Source organism: Mustela putorius, unplaced genomic scaffold, assembly GCF_011764305.1.
Source record: "Mustela putorius furo isolate JIRA1106 unplaced genomic scaffold, ASM1176430v1.1 tig00003863_pilon_pilon_pilon, whole genome shotgun sequence".
Lineage (NCBI taxonomy): Eukaryota > Metazoa > Chordata > Mammalia > Carnivora > Mustelidae > Mustela > Mustela putorius.
In genome coordinates, this window is record NW_025422015.1 from 2,047,467 (window position 1) to 2,068,813 (window position 21,347).

Below are 21,347 nucleotides of genomic sequence, written 5' to 3' on the forward strand. Positions count from 1 at the left end.
CTACCCCCAACCAGGATCCTAAAGGTCTCAAGAAAAGGTCTTATTACTGGTAATGAATAATCTTTTTCCCAACAACACATAGCCCCTCAAGGTCCTGGAAACCTTGCTACCAAAATTCCTTAGAGACTTAAGCCATCCCTAAACCCCTCTGCAACCTGCAAGTATATAATGACCACACCTCACAGCCCCGGGCAACAGCTCTTTCTGCCTACGGTTCCTGTCCCCCTGCTTTAATAAACCACCATTTTGCACCAAAGACGTCTCAAGAATTCTTTCTTGGTCATCGGCTTCAGACCTCACCCCACCGAACCTCACTTATATTCTAAGACTTCATCACTTGGGTGGCTTAGTAGGTTAAGTGTCTGCCCTGCTCAGGTAATGGTCCCAAGATCCTGAGATCCAGCCTCATATGTATTCCCTGCTCAGCAGTGAGTCGGCTTCTCCCTCCCCCTACGCCTCACCCCCTTGTGCACATGCACATGCAGTCTTTCTCCCTCTCTGATAAATAAAATCTTTTTTAAAAAATTTTAGTCACATATAAAAAAACCAGAAAATTCAGAAGATCTTCAAAATGGTACTACCACCTACTTATTTGCCCAACCCAGAAACCTGGGCTTCATCTTTTTGACTCTACCAGATGGTACAATTAATCAAGTCATGGCCTTTCTGCTTTTCAAATTTTTCTTGAACCCATCCACGTTTCTCCATTTTCACTCCCATTAGCCTTTGCCAAGCCATCGTCTCTCGTCTACAGTTTTTATGTGTCTTCTTCTAACCAGATTCACCGCTTTTCACTGAGCAGCTAAAATATTCTTATTAAAGCATAAATCTAATGGCTTCATCTGTCTGTTTAAAAACCTCTCTTCAAAAAACAAACAAACAAACCTCTCAGTAACTTCCCATTATCCTTGAGATGAAAGAAAAAAAATCCTTGCCCAGCCTCCTGCCCCTCCCCCACTCACCCTGAAGCAATGGCTCTCCACCCACAGTACAGCCAGATCACCTGAGGGCTACTCAAAACAGACTTGTAGAAAGGAGGTGAACCTCAAAGTTTCTCACTCAGTAAGGCTTGGGTGGGGCTCAAGAATTTGCATTATATATCCATAGAATTGAGCATTTTCCGGCCATAAATATGAATGAAGTACTGATACAGGCCACAACAGGGCCCAACCTTGAAACATGCTCAGTGAAAGAAGCTAGTCGTAAAGGAGCATATATACTACATGATTCCCTTTATAGAAAATGTCTAGAATGGGCCATTCTATAGACAGAAAGTACCAGTGGGTGCCTCCTGGGGACTGAGGTGGGTGGGAGGCACGGGGGGGGGGGGGGAAGGGCTAAGGCATGTGGGATTGGCCTCTGAGGTCCCAACTTCCTCCTGCCGTCTCCCACCTCTCCTTTGCCTACATTTACTTCCTCCCCACAGCCACCGAACCTGTTTCCCTCACCAGGAATGTGGTCTTGCCTTCTCAATATTTAAGTCCTAAACAAACAAACAAACAAAATACTCAACAACAACAAAAAACATGTAAGTCCTACTCTTCCTACAAGGCCCAACTTCGAGCCCACCACTCACAGTCCGCTCCCAAGTCCGGAGTATCTTCCACTTCCTCTGAACTTGCAGAGAACATGCTACTCAAAGTCCTTTTGAACTAGTGGATTTTGCCTAGTCAAGTAGACAAGAATTTTAGACATAATTTTAAATTCTGGAGGGCAGGGAACATACGCTACACCTCTTTGACGTTCAAGGACTTTGCACACAAGGTTTAGAATGTATACATTAAATTAAAGTTTCAAAGGGGCAATTACCCAGTTCAAAATCATGGCTCAAGGGCAAGTGAATAGAAAAGGTATCTAACTAGAGATAAACAGGCAACTGAAAGACAAAAAGTATAGAAACAAGCTAAATGACATTAACACCTCCTTCTGAAAGTTACTCCCATCTCAAAAATATCCACTGGACCGCCTCTCCTGACTTCCCAGTCCATTCTGCTCTACCTGGAGACTTTCATTCATGCATTGTGAAAAAAGATTGAGAATGAGGTCCAAGATGTGTCAGACTCCCTGAAAGATCTCACAAACCAGTCTGCCTTCACGTTCCATCTGAACTATGGCTAGTCCATCTACTTCCCCACCACACACACTAAATTCAGTCTGATCACAGCCTTGGTGCTTCTTTAAGCATCAGTGGTAAAGGATCAGTTTGCTGTTGTTCTCATGTTAATGTTCCAATCTGTCACAGACTGATACTTGCAGAAAATAAATTTCTAGAGAAACAAATTAACAAAAACATAGAAAGAGAAGATTAGGGGTGCCTGGCTGCCTCACTCAGTAGAATGTGGGACCCTTGATCTAGGGGTCATGAGTTCAAGGCCCAGACTGGGTGCAGAGTTTACTTTAAAAAAAGAAAAAAGAGAGAGAAGCCTAAAGTTTTTATTACTATAACATAAAAAAACCCCAAACTCATAAATTACTGTGTAAACTTACTATAAAAGGTCCTAAATGTTTACCTTCAATTGCAGCGCTAATATCAGCAACAAAGTTTGGTCCATAAGTCATACTCCGAGTAGCTCTACTCCAAGACTGGCATTTGTGGAAACTGACTGGGTCTTTATGTAAATGCTTCCTCCATTCCCATACTATCCACACTTCCTATACAAGTTCTATTTATTCTTCACAGCCTAGCCCCAAATCCACACTGTGCTCAACCATGCCTACCCAGTGGTTCTCAATGGGGAATAACTTTGTCTCCCATCAGAGACATTCGTTAATATCTATAGATATTTTTGGTTCTCACAACCGGGTGGTATTACTGGCATTTAGTAGGCAGTGGCCAGAGATGATGTGAAACATCCTACAACACACAGAAAGCCGTCCACAACAGTCAACAGTATCAAGGCTGAGCAAGCCTGACTTGCACCAACCACTGCCTTCCCAGAGCATCTCCTTCATCAGAGTCCCATCATACTCCTAGTCACTGCCAACCCAGCAAAGAATGACACACAGCCTGGCACGGTTTTGTAACAGCTGCACGTATCTGCGATGTTCCCCAACTCAGCCATAATTCCTCTGAAGACTGAGGACCGTGAGAGAGCATCACATCTGCATCACCAGTGGGATTCAGGAGGGTCTCTTCGGAGGAGCTGCTTATCACATAACTGTCAGCTAATCTGTCTCCTTCCCCACCTGCTAGATGTGATGTAAACAGCTCTAACTAATTTCACCACCAACACAAGTATAAAACTACTTTCGTCTGCATTTAAAAAAAAACTTGTTTGCATTAAAAACAACAACAAAAAAAGAACAGGAGCACCTGATTGCTTCAGCTAATACACATGTGACTCTTAATCTCAGGGTCATGAGTTCAAGCCCCACATTGGGCATAGAGCTTACTTTAAAAATTAATTAACTATTAATTAATTTAATTTAAAAAACAACAACAACTTGTATTACTTATCAATGTGAGGCCATAATAAAACCTTAGCAAATGGAATGAAAGATATGGTTGATTTGATTTGATTGTTTTTACATTTTTTGTCAAGACTACATGTTTACTTCCTTAAAGAAAAAAGTCAGTCAAGTATAAAATATGAATTTAGGATGCCACGATTTTACAAGACTAGAATTGAAAGTTTTACACAATGGCTCACACACGTGCCGCCTGTTAATGAGATAATACTTTGCAGAAAAGCTGGTCTAGCAAAACTTGCTCTAATAGTCAAAATCCTCTGCAGTAAGGAGGAAATCCTGCTGAGGACAGTATTTTCCACAGGCAAGAATTACTGTTACTGGCCTTCATCCAAAGGCCAGTAATGGCTTTATCAATGGCTGGAGATGCTACTCTGTACATAGTGTGTTTTTGAATATGTTGTTCCCATTTCTGCATCAGTTAATCCTCAATTGTGTGGAAAGTGATCCTAAGAGATGATCTGGAAACTACTTCTACTTACATTTGAAAAGTAATTTGAGGGACAGCAGATCATTTTCACAATTACATTTTATGAGGCATCATATAATTAGCTCACATTTCCTTTGTAGGCACAAACGGATACCTCTAAGAGAAAGTCTGGATGCTCTTTTATTTTCTTTTTTAAGATTTCATTCATTCATTCATTTATTTCTGTCAGAGAGAAAGAGAGAGAGAGAGCACAAGTAGGGGGCGCGGCAGGCAGAGGGAAAGCAGACTACCTACAAGGAGCCTGATATGGGGGCTCAATCCCAGGGGGTCATGACCTAAGGGTCATGACCTGAGCCGAAGGCAACACCTAACTGACTGAGCCACCCAGGTGCCCCTGAAAGTCTGGATGCCCTTACCAGCATTCTATGGACCCATTCTGCCTTGGACTGGCCACATCCTCAGCTTAATCTTCTCCTGGAACTGGAGATTATGGTTTTCTGTATAACTGAAGCACATCCCTTCAAACACAAATTTATTTTTACCTCATTTTAAACTAATTTTAGTTCAGAAATCTTTCTAAAATGCACTCCATGTGTTCCTGCATTGTTCAGCAGAGCACGTCAGAGCAAAACATGCCCAACCTGATTCAATCTGTTCTGGATGAAGAATCATCATTATAATCCATTTTTGTACTTTGATGTGGTGCACTGGCATTCTCAGAGTCACTTATGTGTAAAAATCTGCTGTTTTACCCTATACCAACTACAGCCTGAAACTGGCTTCTGGAAGTCTCTCGTTCTGCCTCCAGGAGAAAGCTGGTACTTCTCAGAGCTTCCCTTTGCCCTCAGTGGAGCGGAAGACAGCTGTGGCCGGTTTCACTCAGCTGTCTGAGGTAAGGCTCTGAAGGCCAGCCCCCTGCCCAGCCCCCCAGTATATGGAAGAGCCAACTGCCCCTCAGAGGCCCCTCTGCTTCCTTCCAGGTCTCCAGCGTCATTCCACACAGGCGTTCTAGAATTCTTATATCTGAGCAAGAGAAGGAATAGTATAATACAATCATCTCTCATAATATGCATTCTTCATGCCACTTATTTAAGAAGCAGGAAAATACAGGTATTGTTGCTTTTTCAAAGTTCACAGTATGCCACTTCACTTTTATATAAAAGGCCTACATTAGTACCTATTTTCACTAACTGAAAAAAATCCAAAGAGGATTTTCACCTTGATGTAAAAGGCAAAAAATAGCATTCAGCATTTGTTTGGCAGCAAGCCTTTATAGAAGTAGAGTGCTCCCCAGCAGCGGGAGTGGAGCCCCCAAGCTCCTTCCCTGGAACTACACTCAGCAGCTCAGCTTCAAGCCTCCACAGCTTTGAACTGTGTTTCAGAGCATCTGTGCTTTATCTCTATTCATTGTACGCATCTGTTAGCAAGATGAGTCTTCAGGTATCAAAAAAGCCTAAGAGAGGTTATCTTCTTGGGTTTGGGAACACTCAACATTGTTTTCATATAAATGAACGATAACTGCTTCTTTGCTTGATGGCATTTTGGCTTATGAAAAGTTTCACAGGAATGTTCTACTTCTGGGTTGCAGGGGAAACCTATAAATCATGTCCCTCGCAGCCTTTTATGTTTTCCAGGGCAGACTTCCGTGTATGGGCTCCATGCTGGTCCCACTCTGGCATGGTCCTGAACTCTTGATAAGCTCAATATTTGTGATGTGGAAGCTGTAGAAACAATATCTCTTTTTCATTCATTCAGCAAGTGCTACATGCCAAGTTCTTTAAAGGAAATGTGGAGGTATAGAAAGATGAATGCAACAGCTGTGACCTCAAAGAACTTGGAACTTGCAGTTCAGACAACCTGGGTACAAAATAATTAAAACCAAGGGTGGAACGTGTGGAGGCCCCAGGATAGCAGTTCCATTGGCTGCACCATGTTGGCCTGGAGAAGCAGAGTCCTCCCAGTTTGGAGGGAGGAGGAGAAAGGGAGGGCCGTGGGGAAGACTTCACTGGCAAATCGTACAGGCTTCAAAGAAAGGAGAGGAATCTGGTCACAATGCAGGGTGAGCACAGGCAGAGGGGATGTTAGGAGAAAAGGCATAGAAGGCAGAAGGTAAAAAAAGCCTGGTGTATTTATATAGTAGTCAAAGGAACAGAAAGAGAAAACGCTGCAAAGGTAGGTCAGATTCAGATCACAGAGGGCCCTAAATGCCAGGCCAAAAAGTTAGGCCTTGAAGCTGTAAGCGTTGGGAGCCAATGAAGTTCTTCTAAGCTCTCTGAACCGAACACACAGACTTAATCTTGTTAAAAGGATGAAGCCCTTTTCTCCCCTTTAATGGAAAAGGAATTCAAAAAGTCAATTATTAATCATCTCCTCCCTGTTAATTATCTCTTAAAAACCAAGCTCGCTATTAAAAGGGCCCCATGGAACTAACTAGACAGCCTCCATTTGTCTAGCTCTCACACTATGGGAACTACTTATCTGTAGAAAAGGAGTCATCTAGTCTAAAACAAAGGGCAGCACAGACATACAAAGCAAATTCATTCTTTTGATGAAAAATAACAGGAAGGGTGACATCTATTCCAGGCCACAAGCTCATATAAAATATTTTGTGGAAAAAAATAAACTCTCTTCCACTGGCCACTTGTATTTTAGTGAAATTTTCTAGAACAGCCACCTTCCCAAGAGGATGCTATTTTTCCATCTAGCTATTTTTCTTTGTCCTCATCCAAATAAACACGTCTGCCCCTGAGACTTACCTACGAGATAGATCATTTTCGCATTACATTCCATGGGACTCTGTATTACCCTCTGTTTTCCATGTTTACCTTTTCTCCTCAGAATAGGAGTTGTATGGGAGGGGAAAGGATCATGCCATGTACCCAATCTGCATTCTGAATACGACTAAACACTGAAATAAAAAGTATTCATAAACATAGGAAAACAGATTAACCCGATCAATTTCCAAAATAGATATCCCTAAATAGATAACCCAATTCTGTGTTAATCATATTGGTTCATATGTAGACTAGAAGAAAAAACTTAAAAACTCAAAGCTAGAAGAGTTCTTCAAAGGATGGCTCTCAACTGGTTCTTAAAAAGCATCAACATTATTAGTCGTTAGAGAGATGCAAAGCAAAGCCACACGGAAATACCACCTCACACCTACTAAAATGCCTAGAAATGAGAAGACAAACAATAACAAGTGTTGGTGGGGATGTAGAGGAACTGGAACCCTCAAACCTTGCTAACAGGAATATAAAATGGAACAACCACTCAGGAAGACAGCTTAGCAATTCTTTACAAAGTTAGACATACAGTTACCATATGAACCACCAATTCTTCTCCTGGTCTATATCCCAGGGAATTGAAAACATGATCACACTAATGTTCCCAGTAGCATTATTCATAATAGCCCCAAAATCAGCACAATCCCAAAGTCCATCAACTGATGAATGAACAAAATGTGGTATACTGATGCAATGGAATATCATTCAACCATAAAAAGAAATGAAGTACTGATACATACAATAACATACACGGACTCTGAAAACATTATGCTAAATAAAAGAAGCCAGACACAAAAAGCTATATATTATGGGATTCCATTTATGTGAGAAGTCCAGAACAGGCAAATCCATAGAGAAAGGAGATCAGTGGTTGCCAGGGGCTGGGGGCAGGAGGGAATGGAGGTGACTGCTAATGGACATAAAGAGGTAAGGTTCTGGAATTAGATATGGCGATAAGAGGAAGTATATCGAAACCCAATGAAAGGTACAACCGGAAAGGATGAATTTTATGGTACGTGAATTATATCTCAACTAAAAACAACAATAGCCTGAGGAGAAACCTGGAGCCCAGAAAAGCTTAGTTTCTTGTCTAAAAACAGAAAGCTGATTAAACGGCAGCAAAAAGGGTGGGGGGAGAGCACCTGGCTGGCTCAGTCGGTAGAACACGTGACCCTTCATCTCTGGGTTATGAGTTCAAACCCCATGTCAGGCACAGAATTAACAAAAAAGAAAAAAAAAAAAAGTCATCACCAGAACCAGACTGTCTCCCAACTCCCAATGCACTGTTCTAGAAATACAAGGGCAGTCAGTGCAGACCTGAATTTAACAGCTCACACCTCATCAGAAGGGAAAGATGAATCAAATGATCTCTTTAGTTCCTTCCGGTTTTAAGGCAATCTTTGTGAGCATTTTCCTCTCTGCTACTATAGATTAGAGCAGGGGTTCCCAACCAGGTGCGATTTTGGCCCCTAAGAGACATCTGGGAATATCTGGAGACATTTTTCATTGCCACAGCTGCGGGCAGGGCATACTACAAACACCCAGTGAGTAGAGACCAGGCACGGTGCTCAGCATCTGCAATGCACAGGACAAGCCCACAATAAAGATTTACCCACACCAAAATGACAACAGTGATGCCGCTGATGCAACCTCACTTAGGGTATGATCAAGTTCATTTTTAAGGTTTTCCAGGAAGTTCTGTCCTGGAGTATAATGACTCCAAGCAGCAGGTCAGAGATCAGAGTGACTGAGAGGCCAACACCAAGCACAGACAGGAAATAGACACTTTTTACTTCCCATAACTATTAGTTTCCACAGGAGTGGAAATGCCCATAGAAGTCAGATTCAAATGCCCATAGGAGTCAGATAGTTAACATAAATTAATGAAGCCAAAAATCACCGAATAACTATTTAGGACTATTATTTCCACCTTTCCACAAAGAAACTTTCACTGGCTTCCAGTCTTCATGAAACACATAGAACCCTCTTAATATAATCTTGTAGTTTCCCACTTTTGATAAACATACATGCGACAAATACTTTGTACTATAGGAAAAAGAATGGCACAAGCTCAGTAACAAGAAGCTCAGAGTTGGGAAGACAGCGGGAATGGTAGGGGGTATGGAGACCCCCAAGAGCGCATGACCTGATGAAGGGACCACCACTAATCGACTCTGATGCAGCCAGGCCATGATGGAGTAAGGCACTGGGGTCAAAGAGATCTACAGATGTCTCAAGAAGGCAGGAATTCTAGATTGTATGTGTGTGAGAAAATCATTCCCCAGGATTTAAAATCTTTGCTCAAAAACATTTTAAAACACTGTGTTACCTCAAAAGAGAAGGGGTTCTAGCCTCTGCAACTCAACTATGACCTCTAGCCTACACAGACCCTAATAAATACAGATGTGTTCCATTTAACTCGGGACCCATTCTCTGGCTAGAACAATAATTTTTTTCCCTTAATTAAATCTGAATAGCTTATTTAGAGTTGAAAATTCACAAAGACCAGAGAACTAGTATAGACTTAAATATAAATGAAATTTATAATACTATTAATGGCTGCCTCGTCATTAAGTTCCAACAACTTTACAAATGGGGATACTGAGATCCAGAGAAGTTCAAAGACCTGCTATGCCATCTTGCCACTGACAACACCAGAGCCATAATTTGAACCCAGGTCATTATACTCCTAAAGTTCACCTTCTTTCCACTTACCATCTTATTTATATCACATAAATGTCTTCTACAAAGCATAGCTACAAGGCTCTCTCAGTAAATTACATGTCAAGAATCTGATCTTAGAGAGATGGCTGACAATATGGAAAGCACAAAAATTACAAAATTATTAAATGGGTCAGATGAGGTGAATGAATACCCTCCTACTTCTATGGGTCCTTCCTGCCTTCCTGTGCACGTTGACTGCATCTTTCCCTCTACACACAGTGGAAGTCTGCACTCCTACAGGCCCTCTGTCCCTCCCCTACAACCACTAACAGCCCTGCCTCTGGTCCCCCACTTTCTACCCACTCTGGCACTGAACTCCCACAGTAGGCTGCAATATACTAATAAACTCTTTCCACCCAAAAGGACACATTCTTTACAGGGTAGAAAACAGGGAATGATGAGTCTGTGGAGAAAATGTCTCCCAAGAACAGAGGATCCCGGATGGAAAGAATGAGAGAACACACTTCTACCACAACCACCATTTGTCCCAGTAGATCTCATGGTGACCCAAAGATCTCAAGGGATTAATTGTCTCTGTCCTGGACCTCATCCCCACCAACCTTTTCTTCTCCTGTATTACCCCATGAATTTCCCATCCCATCTTGCTCCCTCTAGCTCAACACAACTACTCAGCTCTACTCTATCACACAAACGAAGACAACTGCATTTAAGGTAAATCATACATTTGGTTTCAGGACATCCAACAAAACATTCAACAGTGTCTTCAAAGACCATCTCCATTTCTCTCTAACCTCTGACTCCTTCTTCTGGGACATGGCCATTGGGAAAATGGATGACACAGACGTAGTGTCTGTACCTTCTGGATTCTATGACAAGGCAAGGTATTTGAAATTTCTGAGTTTCATTTTCCTATTTTGCTAGAGAGAGTAAAGGAGGGTGGGAATGAATATGAATGGCTTCCAAGCCAAGTTCCTTTGAGGAATACAAAAAACAAACATAAAGCCTTGAGTACGTCCCGCACACGGTGTGAATGAGAGTTGTCGTTTCCATTACTATCATAATCTTTATGAAATATTAGCTTTCCATTTCAACCCGTATTTCTTATATCTCTTACCAGTCTCTGCAGCAGCAAAGTCATTGCACAAAGTCATTTCACATGCCAAGGACACTGCAGCTACAGTCACCTGCTCCACAGCTGAGTGGGGACCCCTGGAACTGCTCCTCTCTCCTTCACTTGAACTCACACCCTGTTATCCAAGCCTATTTCTGAGTCCGCAAGACCCAGCTTCTAGCTGGCCTCTGAGCAGGGGCTTTTCTTGTGAGTAACGTGAGATAAAAGTACTGGACACAAAATCTTAAGACAGGGAGGAGTTCAAATCTGGAGTCTTTGAATTGAATGATCCTAGGCATGGTACTTAATCACCCTGTACCTCAATATTCTCATCTGAAAAATGGATATAATAAACAGTTTGTAGAGGCATCCTTATGATTAAATATCTTGTAGGAAAAAACCTACCACATTCTGGGCACAGCAAAACACTAACTGTTCACCTGACCTTCCAGGGCTCTAGGCTCAGCAAGGCTGAGCAAGGCTCAAGGTAGACAGGCTCAAGGCTCAGCAAGGTAGACAGTCATACCTGACAGTCCGCCTATCCCAGTATCTTTCTCCCCTTCTCCCACAAAGCCCCAACCTCTTTTGCCACCATCCGCCTGCCCAGCTGCCACCTAGGAAAGCTTCCCACAAATGTTCAGCAAGCATCAAAGTTCAGTGTTCAGCTTCACAGTCACGATAATCAGTTTCTTCACTCACCTTCATTAAACACAGAGATCCTGGCCCTTCTCTACCGCCCTCCCCCTAGATCTGGGGTGAGATGTTTGCAGAGGATACTGTCTGCCCATCAGTTCAACTTGATGTCTCCCATTTCTTTCCCCTTTTGCTCCCAGACTCAAAATACCCTACGTTCAGTTATGCAAATCTGAAAGAGCCTATGACAGGGCTGGCAAATACATGGCATAAACCCTGGTCCTCCCTGCTCTGGAGCCAGGTCAGACATCAACAGTCAATCACACTGTTTGTTTCCCAGCTCATCCCAGCCAGAGCTCCAAAACCCCTCTCCCAGCTTCACCATCCATCAGTCAAAATTGTCATCCGGGATGAAATCTACTTGCTAAGCACAGGAAGCCTGACATCAAACCAGGACTCTAAATTCATGTACTAGGACAGCAAAGAATAGTGACCAATTAACTGCACAGTAGTAAGCATTCTGTACGTATGAATAAATATGGCTTAGGGCCTCATGCATGACATGCTGTGTACCTATAAAAGGTTCATAAATTAATTATAATTAATTAATTAATTAGAGTTACAGAGCTCTAAGTGATTTATTTGGGGGAATGACCTCAAATTGTAATACTCTTATTATTTATTTAATTCAAACTTCAGTTAAAAAAATCTTTATCCTTAAATTTACTAAAAATTTGAAAATTTGGCTTAGGAAGTACTATATACTATACATTTTTTTTTAACTGTTATTACTACTTGCTGCTATTGATAAGGATATATCAGAAACAACAGGTAATATGCACTGAGTTCTTACTATGTACCTGGCACTCTGCTTAATACCTCCTATGGAAGACCTATTCATTCAGTTCTTAAAGCAGTCACATACAGAAGGTACAGTTCCCATCCCATTTTTACAAATGAAAAGTCTCAGGTTACTTGTCTAAGGCCATGTCCTTTAGCAGCGGCAGAGCTAGAATCTGGACAGCCCCAGCCTTAAATGTGAGACTATACTGCCTTCCAATGAGAGATAATCCACGGATGGGGCAAAAGTAGGTGCTTGGCTTCAATATAAGCTAACTCCAGAATTAAATAAACCAGCAAATGTTCAACCCAAATACTTTGGCTTCTAAGTAGTTTATTTATCATAAAAGGTCAGCACAATCCAAAACTCCCGTCAATAGGGGATCCAGGCTTGTGGAAGTGGCCAATTCCCATTCAAAGAACCATCCTAATGAATGTAATTTCTAAAGCAGAGAACCAGTAAGCTTCAAATCACATGGGAATGTCATGAATGAAGAAGACCATACTCCCACTCCTTTTGTAGCACCAAAAGGAAAGCAAAAGAACTCAAAAGCTTACGTTGGTTGTGTTGCTTTGGGTTTTCTGTTTTGTTTGGATTTGTTTTCAACATAGGATTGGTATGCAGTAATAGTTGCTGACTTTAACTATACTTGCATTTACCGAATACCACCCACTGACCTGTCAAGCAAGTCACTTAATTGGGTCTCTCTTCTTCTCAACCTTCTACTCCCAAATCCACTAGGCCCAAGCTGACAAAATGCCAATTCCAGATCCGAGCCATCGCTGGTAGGGAATAGAAAACACATCTTGAAGTACCGAAAACCCTTTGCCTGCACTCACAGCCAGCATTTCATTTCCGGCTTCAGGAGCTCTGAAGCCATGTTGGCAGAGAGCCCACGAAGGTCCGGCAAGGAGGCAGACACACCCTGATGCACACCACACCCTGCCCTTCCACTTTCGGGGGTCAGTTCCAGGAAACACCCTTTGGGGTGTTTCCAGGTACTGAACAGCCCAGAAGAGTTCAATCCCTTCAGGAATAAATAAACTGTCAGTGGTAACAGAAGGAACCAGACCCAGGGGACCAAACACATTATTCTAGTCTCCAGGGGCTGCCCCAGCCTGAAAGGACCTGTGCTTGTTGGTAGGGGGCCGCCTACTTGCCACTTCTAGTTCAGCTATCTTTCTCCTACTACAAAGCTGCGTCAAGAGCCCAGAAGGCACTTTCCTAGGTTGATTTCTTTTTAGAGTTCAGAAAAAAAATAATCAAATGTAAAACAAATAACAACACTTTGAGTTACCAAAGTTCAGTTCCTCAGTAATTAGTCAGTGCTGGCAGATAAACTCAGATAAGCCTATTTTTAAAAGAGGACAGATAAAAGGGAGGCTACAGGGCCTCAAACGACATTGCTGGGCTGCGGCTGCTTGTTGACTTCTGATCTCCAAACCTACCTCTCCCGGCCCCACAAACACCCCCCATTCCAAGCAATACTGATCACTACTAGGCTCAACAATCACTCAACAGAAAGGCTCAATGACTTACTTACTTACTTTCTTTTTTTTTTTTTTTTTTTAAGATTTTATTTATTTGACAGAGAGTGAGAGAATCTCAAGTAGACCCTGCTGAACACTGAGAGGAAATCGGTCCCACATTTAACCAGCTGAGCCATTCACGTGCTCCTCAGAGACATGGTTTTAAACAACTAGAAAAAGGACCACCAAAAAACAATTGTATATAATCAGAAGTGGATCTTTTCCATGAAATAGTAATAAGCATTTACCATGTCCCTATTTCATAGGAAAAAAAGGCCTTTTCACTAAATTTCTAATTTGTAAAGCTAAGGTCCTTTTTCACATACTGAATTAGACAGTGTAACGAAAGCTAATCACAGAAAAAGAAAGTATATGGGAATGTAATTTGAATCAGAATAACCTGCTGCTAGCTAACTATGCAGCTACTGTAGCCCCCATTAAAGCAATTCCTACTGAAAATTTGCTGAAACCCGAAAGGATCTCCTTTTGAAGTTAGAGTTTAGAGGGTGACTTTAAAAAAAACTGAATTAGCAATTAAAGTAATAACTTCTTGATCCCATTTTTAAAATCTGCATTTCAAAATAAAGTATTTTAAACTTTCATGTATACTGACCATAATTCACACTAATTTTTATTTTTAAAAGTGAAACATTTTAACGTAAAACATTAAAAATGAAACATTTTAAAAGTGAAACACTCACTAAGAAGCTAGACTCTTTCTCTTCTGTCATCTACTTCTAACTTCACTGAAAAAACAACCAACCATTTTTTATAAATTAAACACAAAAGGGCACCTAGGTGGCTCAGTTGGTTAGGGTTAGGTGCCTGCCTCTGGCTCTTGTCCTGGAATAAAGCCCCATGTGGCTCCCTGCTGAGCAAGGAATCTACTGCTCCCTCTCCTTTTTTCCCTCCCCGACTCCTGCGCAATCTCTCTCAAATAAATTAAAATCTTAAATAAATCATGAAAAAAATCTAAAGAAGTATTATTTAATTTGGTATCTCATACTGCTGCGTATTAAACTGGTTTTTTTTCCACTATAGTTGTTTTCCTTTTGTTTTGACAAAAAAAAATTGAAAAAACACACAAAAAGAGATTCAACTAGTCTTAAATTCCTGCAATGTGGAAACCACATTATATTCCATATTATAAATACTTATCAAAATTTCATTTTCTCAAATAAACAGAAATCTTTACTAAAAGTATCCCAATACAAATGGATAAAAAGCCCCTAGTTTTTTAAGAATCCATGTCCTTGATTAATATTTTTAAGTTTAAAATATTAAGATAGAATGAGAAAATATCAAATTTGGGAAATAATAAAATGAACTAGAAAAACTGAGGTCAGGTCTTCAGTTGGGATAGTGCTAATCTCTCTTCCTAACAATAGAACTTATACATTAACTGCAATTCCATACAATTCTATAACCAAAAGCTAACTTTGAGATTCAGAAAATGTGCCTGTAGTCTTCCCAATTAAAGGGGGAAATTCCATTAATTAGTGTTTCTATTTCAACCCTTCTGTATTGTTATGAGTTGAATGCGCCCCCCAAAATGTTGAAATCCTAATCCCCAGTACCTATGAACATGATGTGACTTTATTTGGAAATAGGATCTTTGCAGATGATCAATCAAGATGAAGTCATTAGGGTAGGCTCTTTTCAACAGGGCTCTGTCCTTATAAAAAAGGAGAAATCTGTGCACTGTGAGAGACACAGACCCAAGGAGAACACCATGTGAACATAAAGGTAGATGTCAAAAATGATGTATCTACATGGCAAGGAATGTCAAAGCTTGTCACCAAACCATCAGAAGGTAGGAGGAACGGAACAGTCTCCCTCCCAGCCCTAAGGAGGAAGCAACCCTGCCAACACCCTGATCTAGCTTCCAGAACTGTGAGACAAATTCCAGTTAACCCCCCAATTTTGGACCTTTGTTAATGGCAGCCTTAGGAAATTAATGCACTTGCCTTCCCTTACAATCACATCCTTGTTCCTACACCCCCCACTTACTCTTGCTTCTCCTGGTGATTTCTTACATGCTCTCACCTCCCTAACATCACTCCACACCCTCACTAGCCAATGCTCTTCAGCATCGTTTCTCATGAAGGGTACCTCCGCCATTCTCATGGGGGACTGTCCAGCACACTACAGGATGTCAAGCATCCCTGGTATTCTCATTCCCCCAGGGTATCACGGTGCCCACAGAGGAGAACTGCTCTGGAACCTGCCAGCTGGAGTCTGACTTAGTCTCCCACCATCTACTGTGTCTGATCTCTTCAGGGCAGTTAACTTCAGCTTCTCCATCTGTAAAATGGGAACAAATAACCACCTTGCCCTGTGACTCTGAAGCTTCACTGAAGCCTCTTCACTTAAAGAGGCTAAGCAGGTGTGCCTAGGTGGCTCATTAAATGCTGGCTTGGGGGGGCGTCTGGGTGGCTCAGTGGTTTGGGCTGCTGCCTTTGGCTCGGGTCATGATCTCAGGGTCCTGGGATCGAGCCCCACATCGGGCTCTCTGCTCCGCAGGAAGCCTGCTTCCCTCTCTTTCTCTCTCTCTCTGCCTGCCTCTCTGCCTACTTGTGATCTCTGTCAAATAAATAAATAAAATCTTTTAAAAATAAATAAATAAATAAATAAATAAATGCTGGCTTAGGTCATGATCTTGGTGTCCTGGGATAGAGCCCAGGTTGTGCTCAGTAGCGAATCTGCTTGTCCGGCTCCCTTGCCCTCTGCCCCTCTCCTTGGTTCATGCTTGCTGACTCATGCGCATGCCTGTGCACTCTCTCAAAAAAATAAAATCTTAATAAATAAATAAACAGGCTGATGACGCAGGCTTACCCTCACCAGCTTCTTCTGGCATTAGAATCGCATAGGGAATTACTGCCTATTAGTCCATTCTACATGGTCATATCCTGACTTTAGCTGCCGTGGAACTCCTTGCCAGGGCCTCCTCACACAGCAAAGCTTCACTGAGTACATTCTGTGGAGCTGCAACAGCTTCACTGGTTATTACATGTTCAAAATAGCTACGTCATGCCAACTAGTAGGGTATGCCTTCTACAGCTGCAAAGATCCAGACAACTTTGGGCATAGTCTCTATGAGTTCCACCGGCTACTCTCATCCCTACTTGAAAACAGAGCAGCAGCCCTGGGCAAAGCTCTATGTTCTCCAACTTTGCTTCCAATTTCTTTGCATCTTTTCCTCCCAGTGATGGTCCCTCTCTAATAACCAAGGATATACCACTCATTTCACCATGCTCCATGTGAACACTGCCCAAGCTCACATCAGCCCTCCATTCTCCTTTTTAAATGGTTTGTGTCCCAGGTCTTTGACCCGTAGTTAGCACTGATGTGTTCCATAAGGCCGGCGTTTAAGTCTTTCCCCAGCCCTCACATACACCTACCACCTAATAGCACCTAACACAGAGCCTGGTACTTAACAGGCTTTCAGTGACTGATGAGCACAAGAGTCAATTAGGGGATGAATGAATGCATTGCTGAATGAACAGAGGAATGAATACATTCAGGAGTCAGGAGATCTAGTGTCCATTTAAGCCTTCCTTAGCTCTACAGTGACTGATATAAATGACCCCAGGGTAAGCCACTTGATCTCTATGCCCAGATTTCCATCTCTGTGAATTTTAGGTGGTTGGATGTCTCGAGAAAACCACTTTAGGTTTTTTTCCAGCTCAACTGAGCCCAGAAACTTTAACAAAGAGTGAAAGATTGTATTTCTTTTTCTGAGACATTTTAGTCAAGGCAAGCACAGGGGTAAGGAATTTTCTAAAATCACATACCAGGGATCCCTCCCTGCCAGAGAGTCCCTTGTTACTTGGGGACAAAAGGCTCCAGAACAGCATACAAGCTGCAGATACTGAAGACATCTCTGAGATGCTGAGCACTGCAGAGTTTGTTATCATGGGCTTCTTGCAGGAACTGAAAGTCTACCCCGTCTTCAAAGAGGTCCACAGGGACACTGGTGGCTTGCCCTCTTCTACCCAAAACTCCTCCCTTTCCAGCCTGAACAAGGTGGGCCCTGCACTCTCTTCTGGGCTCCAAATCTAACTCAAGTCCTTTCTCTGCCATCTGCCTAAGGCTCCCACATGCATATTTGATGATTTCTGGCACATTTCCTCCTTATCTAACATCCTGCAATGTATCCCTCTGCCCCTACATTATTTCTATTTCTGATAATGTGTTCTGAAAGAGGCAAGTGTCCTTGAGGTATACTTTATTACTGGTGGTTTTGGCTTTCCTATCTTATCTCCCCACTCAGTCCTCACCTAAATTTCTTGAGGGCAGAGGCCACATCCTCTATTCTGCTCCAGTTCCCCACAAGAACAAGGACCAAGCTGCGCAAGCAGCAGATCCCTAGAAAATACTTGTTGCATGAATAAAATAACGAATGAATGAAATAATTGGCGGACTTCAATTTCTCAAATTTAAAGTCGTATTAATATACTTCCTGAATAAAGTTACCAGGACACCCCTTTCCGGGTATACAACCAGAGTAAATAAAATTTTAAAATGGCACTTTAGAAATACACTATTTTCTGAGGACTGAAATAAATGTCCTTCACTACAATATGAACGAGAGCAACATTATCAGCTGTGTAAGAAATCTGCTTTTTAGGTATCCACAGCATAATAATGTGGCATTTTACTTCCTAGTAAAAGCAGATTTTACCTGGAGCTGGGGCGGATAGCCCCTTGGTGTTAATTATTCCAAATATCACTGTTATGTGTTGAAGCTGGAAAATTCAGGGAAGTCAGACAAGATAGGAGGATTTTTCTCTAAATACATTGTTTAAATCTCCGGCTGAATGGGGCAGAACACCTTTTTGGAAATACCATCGACTCACTTAGCAAAGTCAATTTCTAGTTATGTTCCTTCCTTGTGGTTTAATAAACTTCAGCTAGAACCAAACTGATTTGGAAATCAAATTATTTGTTCTCCCACGCACTTGCTAGTCACAGTTGGTCACCAAATAAAACAGCACCAATGGTCAACACAACTCTGCTAGAGGGAAAACATTACGGCTATGCCATCAAAGCTTAATGTAGCTTAATTCTATAAGCCCCATTAACGTCCCCAGGCCAACACTTAACCTAAACAACTTCATTATCTCTTAGAAAGCATTACTCTTGCATACCACCATATTCTTATCATCACCGAAAGTATCAACATTACACTATTACAGAAAAACTACGTATTAAGGTAAGAGATAATTGTAATTGGAGGGACTTACTGACTGAGGATTGAGAACTAAAAAAGTGAGGTCCATTAAAATAGACAATTACTTTTTATGGACAGAACAAATTATGTCTTCCAGCTCAAATCAAACCCTGTCAGAACACATACTACCAGGCAGGGTAGTGAGAGAAGCTGAGACATCACAATAAAACACCAAAGGACAAGAATAAACTCATTTTGAGGCTAATATGAATACATCTAAAGTGGGGGGGGGGGGAAACGCTGTTACAAGGATTTATCCACATTTACACAACTGATGAAATCAGAACAGGTTAAAGCTAGAATGTAATGCTGAGTCTTACATCATAACCCTTCATTCTACAGAAGAGAAACTCAGGCAGGGATGGAGCCCCTTCTCCAAACTTTGGTCTCTGAAGTCCAGATTCATGTGCAAAACACGTAACCATAAATTTAAAAATTAAAAAAGGTCATAGGCAGACAAGAAACACTTGTTAATGGATTTGAGGACATAGAGATCCACAATTCCAGAACTATCTTGGTATATTACCTGCTCACAGGATAAGCCAAGTAATTACCTAAAGTTTTGACTCTGACTTGTCCATCATAACCTAGGCTTCTTAATACTACAGATCAGCCCTTCCATAATCAATAAAATGCTCTTACAACAATTATTGAAGCATACAAGTTGGTGGTGAAACCAAAAGCTTTGGAGCATTCCTATGAAGAAGTGCATTTGAAAAAAATCTATCCACAAAATAATATGGGTTTCCTGACACATGAAGTGTAGCTCAATGGGGAAATCTGTAAAGGACAGGTATGACTAAGCAACCACAAATAACCAGAAATACCAAAACTATCAGGAGTATGGGGACACCACACGCCTGCACATAACGATAAGGTGGAGTTTCCCATCTATTGTTCCTAATGAAAAAGAGGTCTTTTTTGTACTACAGTGTTGACTTCTTTTTAAATAAAAAGTCTCTTCTTTTTAAATAAAAAGTGGTTTTTAAGGATTTATAAATAATATTTTATTCCATCTTCCATCCCACCTGCTTCAGAAACAAATTTGGTGACAATCTGGTTGTTGCTGGGCAGACAACTGACCAGATCAAATGTAAACAATCAATATAGCACTTTTGATGTATCTGATTATGTATCTCACCAAGGAACCCCTTAAATCTATAGTTTAACTCTTACTAAGGAAACCAAGTCTTAATAATCATGTAAAACATGTCTTCCTCTGTGGGCTATCAAGTTTATTACTGATTTTTTCCTTACAGTTGGACACCTCGCTATTTAACTTCACTTCTTCAAAAAAAAAAAAAATCAAACTAAGCAAAATAGCTTAAAATAATTAGAGAGACAACAATTTATTCATCCTCAAGATGAAATTGACCATGGCACTACAAGGGTAAAGAAATCAAACACACACATTTATATAAAGATGTAAAAATATTCTTAGCATCCAAGGCAGGGAAAAAAAAAAAAAAAGACAAAACAAAATCCGAGCACGACAGGACAAACCCAGTCCACAGTTCTATTTGCGCAGGTATAAGACTAAAGAAACGTACTGGGTGGCGAGGAAGGGAGGGGGGAGAGCAATTGCTACTTAAACTTGTTTCATTCAGGAGCTAGGTAGCTAAGCAGCCTAGATAAAAGCGGTTTATACAAAATATAACCAGGCTGAATGTCCCAAATCGGGAAGAACTAACACTAAGGGAAACGGGACCCCCGGGGCTCTGACTCCCCCTTCCCCAAATTCCCGAGCCACACTCCTGGAGCTGGGGGCTGCCCGAGGACTCCATTTTCCCGCAACGCTGTCTCCCTCGCACGGCCTGTGGGTGAGCTGGGGTCCCCCACCCACCTTTGCTCCCCGCCCTTTTCATTGTTGTGCAAGTGTGATGGATCACCTGCCCGGTGCGGGTTCCCGCGTCCGGACGCGCTGCGCTCCGAGACGCGCAGGGGCGAGCGGGGCGCGCCTCCCGCAGGACCCGCGCCTGGTGCCCGCGACCCCCGGAGACCCGATCCCGGCCCGCTGCCAGCCCCCGCAGTGCTCACCGCCACGAAACCCGAGGAGGAGGCGATGAACACGCGGATCACCATCCTCTCGCACGCCGGGACGGGCAGTCGGCTCCCGCGGGCTCAGGGCTGGCGGGGACGCGGAGGCAAAACTCGGCTAAGAGCCGCCACCGCCGCCGCCGCCGCCGCCGCCGCCGCCGGGCAGAGCGCTCGGGTGGGGGAAGATCGCAGGGACCTGACTCCCTCCCGCGGGTCAGCAGATAAAAGCCCAGAGCCTCCCGGCCGCTGGCCGAGGGAGGAGGGGGAGGGGCGGAGGAGGAGGAGGAGGGAACAGGCTGCGGGGCGTGATGGGAGTTGTAGTTTCGTTCTCTGCCTGGAGTGCCTAGTGGACTGAGCTCTTTCCAGCCCCTCCTTACTGCGTGATAATCGCTTACCCGCGCAGGTGGTTGGAGGCGAGAGGCTAGGCAGACGCTGTGACAAGGGGTAGCGAGGATCCCGGTGAGACCGAGAAAAAGAAAACTAGGCGAGAGGGTTTGGTTCAGAGTCCAACCTTGGGTTGTATGTTGTGGTTTACTGATTTGGAGCATCCCCCCCCCCCCCAGAAACGCCGACAGGAGGGATCGAGCCTCCGAG

General features: G+C 42.5%; 1 protein-coding gene across 2 annotated transcripts in view; it reads right to left on the bottom strand.

The window, feature by feature from the left end:
* The window catches only part of SH3BGRL2 (SH3 domain binding glutamate rich protein like 2), a 74,299-nt gene extending 53,224 nt beyond the window's left edge, over positions 1-21,075 (bottom strand). Inside the window, exon 1 of one of the 2 annotated variants that reach the window (XM_045066229.1) lies at positions 20,754-21,075. In XM_045066229.1, the coding sequence (XP_044922164.1) occupies positions 20,754-20,798 (45 nt within the window). In that variant the 5' untranslated portion in view covers positions 20,799-21,075. The remainder of the gene's footprint in view (positions 1-20,753) is intronic. The other variant, XM_004752803.2, reaches the window with a different exon arrangement.
* Positions 21,076-21,347: the final 272 nt, after the last annotated feature.